The sequence below is a fragment of the Garra rufa genome, chromosome 1 (genome assembly GCF_049309525.1).
Source record: "Garra rufa chromosome 1, GarRuf1.0, whole genome shotgun sequence".
NCBI lineage: Eukaryota > Metazoa > Chordata > Actinopteri > Cypriniformes > Cyprinidae > Garra > Garra rufa.
This window is the reverse complement of record NC_133361.1, coordinates 62,671,602-62,675,705: the sequence shown is the minus strand read 5'-3', so window position 1 is coordinate 62,675,705 and position 4,104 is coordinate 62,671,602. Positions and strand designations below refer to the sequence as shown.

Below are 4,104 nucleotides of genomic sequence, written 5' to 3'. Positions count from 1 at the left end.
TGAAAATCTGAAAAAAAGACTGAAATAATACTTTGTTGTAAATCATGTTATAATTTATATTAAATATACTCTAGTTACTTATCCTTGTTTAATTACAACTCTTTTTTTTTTACACTATAATTCATCACAAGTGCTGAAACTGCATGAGGATTAAACTTGTTACTGGTATTTTGGTATGAAAAGCCTAATGATGCAATCTGTAAGAATATAGACACAAAAGATTTTATATTTTCCTCCAGTTGTTCTCCAAGTTAATATTTGGTTAACACCAACCTTTTAACATGGGTAATTAATGGGGCTTACTCTGATTAAAGTCAGTGTCAGTTTAAAGACTCAAGCCATTTTAAGCTTTATGTCCAGAAACTCAGCTTCCCAGGCTGCTATGTATACAGCATAGGACGGCTTCAGCTGTGAGCTATTAAAAGCACTCAGACCCTGCCGTATTGCCATTTGTGTGAGTGTGTGCTGTTCAGAGTTGTGCCGTGAGCAGAGACAATAGTGGAGATGATCACAACCACTGATGCCTACAGCTAAAAAACAGACGTTTACATCAGAGATTCTCGTAGACTCATGTTACAGGTATGTAATAAAGAACAATACATAACATCTGAGCACTGTATAGTTGTGTGGTTGTATCTCGTTGTGTTTATTTTATGTCCTGTGTTCAAAACATGTTATTTCAGTGTTGTTAATACTGACTGGATATATTTTGTAATGATTTTTGTTTGTTTGCTTCTTAGTCACCCCTGCAATAATCCATATTTAGGCTGGGAATCCTTGGCTAATTCTAGGCTGGAATATATTTAGAGCTTTTCTCAAATGGTGTGAAGACATCCTGATAGACTTCAGAGGGTTTCACTTTGTGACTTACAAACAGGTATTGTTTAATATAATATATAGACTCTCAAAAATGTCTAGATTTGCTTTTCTAGGGCTGCGTTTACACTAGTGTGTTTTCATTTTGTAAAACGCATAACTTTTGCTGTGGTTACGCTGTCGTTTACACTTTTGAAAAAGACTTTTGAAAACGCTGCAGACCCCGTTTTGGTTTGGAAACTCTGGGGTTGTTGTTAAGTGTAAATGGACCAAAACGGAGACTTTTGAAAACGGTGCTGTACCCATAGATATCCCTGCTGAAAAAAACAGCTAAAACCAGCCTAGGCTGGTTGGCTGTTTGTAGCTGGTTTAAGCTGGAAGTAGCTGGTTTTAGCTGGTCTCCCAGCCTGGCCAGGCTGGAAAAGCGGCCAAAACCCCTCTAAAACCAGCCTGCCGGCCAGCTATGACCAGCTTAAACCAGGCTGGTTGACCAGCTAAAACCAGCCAACCAGCCTAGGCTGGTTTTAGCTGTTTTTTTTTTTCACCAGGGATGTATAAGTAGATTCCCCTTTAGTCCGCTCCAAGCACGTCTGCAGCGTTTTCACACGTCTCCGTTTTCACCAGAGTATTGTAAACGACAGGCGTAACCGTAGCAAAAGTTTTATAATAAGTGTATATATTATATTAACTGCAATATTATACTAATTTAAACGCAGCCTTAGTTTCATATGCTATCTGTCCCATTTTTAGACATGTTTGGCTTATTTAAGATCAGATTTTTGTGAAAATGACTTTAATTCACATGCATCTAAATTCTTTTTCCATTGTTTAAGGTCTAACAGTACTGAAACACCATCATCGAGTGACATTATGGTGAGAAACTGTATATTTTAAAAGCAATTTGAAGCAAGTTGTTCAAAATTAAATTAACCATTTGAAAATGTCAATCTTTACAATTATGTTGTTCCAAACTGGTATGACCTTCATTACGTGGAGCACAAAATAAATAATTCAAATCAAATGATTGACCTTTTCGTGCTTTGGAATCCCTCCCTGATTGCCATGAATTCCAATCTGTGATAGATTAGGACATTTATCAAACATGCATTAGAATTTGAGTTTCACAGAAGAAAGTCATACGAGTTTGGAGGGAGCATATGACAAAATCAATTTTCTGTAATCATTCCAATCACTAAACAATTTTATTGTATTTGCATTGTTTTTTTCTGTTTTAATGTCTCTTTCAGAGGCTGGATTTGACCTCAGTTTGGCTTGTGCTCTCAGTGGTGGTGGTCACAGCTGGCGTCTTTTATCTCTACGGTCTGATTCTCAGGCATTTAGCCAAGACAACTGTGAGGAACAAAGTGGTGCTGATTACAGATTCTCTGTCAACACTTGGAAATGGTGCTGCTCTTTCAGAAATACTGGATCATTGCCGTCATGCAGTACATTTGCAATTCTGTAACTTAAAAATAAATATGCCTACAGTATATTGTAATTTAAGAAAGTATAAAAGGGTAAATTAGACTTTTTAGAAATAAGATCTTACTGTAAATATTACAACTTGGCAGGATAAAAATACAGCACTGAAGTTAGACATTGCTCAGTGAGCGACTGAGAGTTATGAGAGTGTCAGTAATTGTATATTTTTATTCATCTTTTGAAATATTTTCACAGCGATTCCTGTAGTTTTATCAGATATTTTATATCAAGTATAGTTTCAAAAAGTTTCCGAACTCCTTGCAGAATCTGCAAACATTTAAATTATTTTTCCAAAATAAGACGGATCAGACAAACTGCATGTTATTTTTTATTTTAAACTGACCTGAATAAGATATTTCACATTAAAGATGTTTACATATAGTTCACAAGAGAAAATAATAGTTGAATGATCCTGTTCATAAGTGTTGTTACAATTTTGGGTAGTGATAGTTCTTCATGAGTCTCATGTTTGTCTTGAACAGCTAAACTGCCTGCTGTTCTTCAGAAAAATCCTTTAGGTCTGTGGGATTACAAATTTAAGAATCTGTTTATGATGTGCTGACCCTAGATTCTTACATAGCATCAAAGGAAAACCTAAAGTGAAGTACATTGAATTTATGTTCATGTGAGTTGACAGTTCAAAGAAGATTAAGTCAAGCAACCCAGTCATCGGACATTAACCTTTGTATCTGTGTACACCTCCTGAACAGTGACATGATTCAGCTGATTGGATCATTTGAATGATAGTGTTATGCTTATTCTTGATTGAATCAAGGATCATCCCTCTGCTTTGTTTGACTTGTCTCCACCTCCAAAAGTCCCACCTCCTTGTAAATGTATAAAAACTATACTGTATAGAACTCAGACAGACTTTGGTAACTGCAGCTACCGACAGCTTGTGATCTCAATAAAGAATCCTGCTGAAGATACAACCAAGTCTCCTGGTCTCTGAGAGAAAAGTTCACAACAGTTCTCACAAATTCTTTGGTTTTTCAGCATTTTTTATGTATTTGAACCCTTTCCAACAATGACTATGATTTTGAGATCCATCTATGCAACTATTATAGAAGGTTCAAATGCTCACTGATGCTTCAGAAGGAAAAACTATGCATTAAGAGCCGAACAGAATGAACATGTGTACATTTTTCTTATTTTGCCTATATATATATATATATATATATATATATATATATATATATATATATATATATATATATATATATATATTATTTAGTACTGCCTGTCAGAAGCTACAGCAGACAAAATTAGTGACATTTACCCTGATCTTCAAATTCCAAAAATTTTCACCCCCCAGCTCTTAATGCATTGTGTTTCCTTCTAAAGCATTAGTGAGCGTTTGAACCTTATGTAATAGTTGCATATGAGTCCGAGTTTTCTATAGTGTGAAAATATGGATCTCAAAATCATACAGTCATTGTTGGAAAGGGTTTAAATATACAAAAATGCTGAAAAAAAAATAAAATAATTGTAAAGGACTTTTCTGAAGAAAAATAGTAGGCAGTTTAACTGTTCAAGACAAACAAGAGACTCATGAACAACTATCACTAAATAAAAACACAGCTCCTCTAAAATGGCCTTGTGAGACTATGATGAAACGCATACAGATATATTTGCAGATTAACTACATATTTGTTGTTTAAACATTTTTTTTTTTTTTTTTTTTACATTGTGATCATTTTAGAATGTGCAAAACTCTTCCACACTGGAGGAGCCAGACTGATCCTTTGTGGAAGTAACTGGGAAAAGTTGGAGACTCTAGCTGAGAGGTTGATGAGTGAATCAGAT

The 4,104-nt window shown here is 35.0% G+C and overlaps 1 protein-coding gene across 1 annotated transcript in view; it reads left to right on the top strand.

Annotated features, from left to right (window-relative positions):
- Positions 1 to 442: 442 nt before the first annotated feature.
- LOC141338242 (dehydrogenase/reductase SDR family member 7C-B-like) overlaps positions 443 to 4,104 on the top strand; it is a 6,695-nt gene continuing 3,033 nt past the window's right edge. The window contains exons 1-4 of the mRNA XM_073843788.1: positions 443 to 579; positions 741 to 877; positions 1,650 to 1,689; positions 2,064 to 2,220. Of these exons, the coding sequence (XP_073699889.1) occupies positions 1,687 to 1,689; positions 2,064 to 2,220 (160 nt within the window). The 5' untranslated portion in view covers positions 443 to 579; positions 741 to 877; positions 1,650 to 1,686. The remainder of the gene's footprint in view (positions 580 to 740; positions 878 to 1,649; positions 1,690 to 2,063; positions 2,221 to 4,104) is intronic.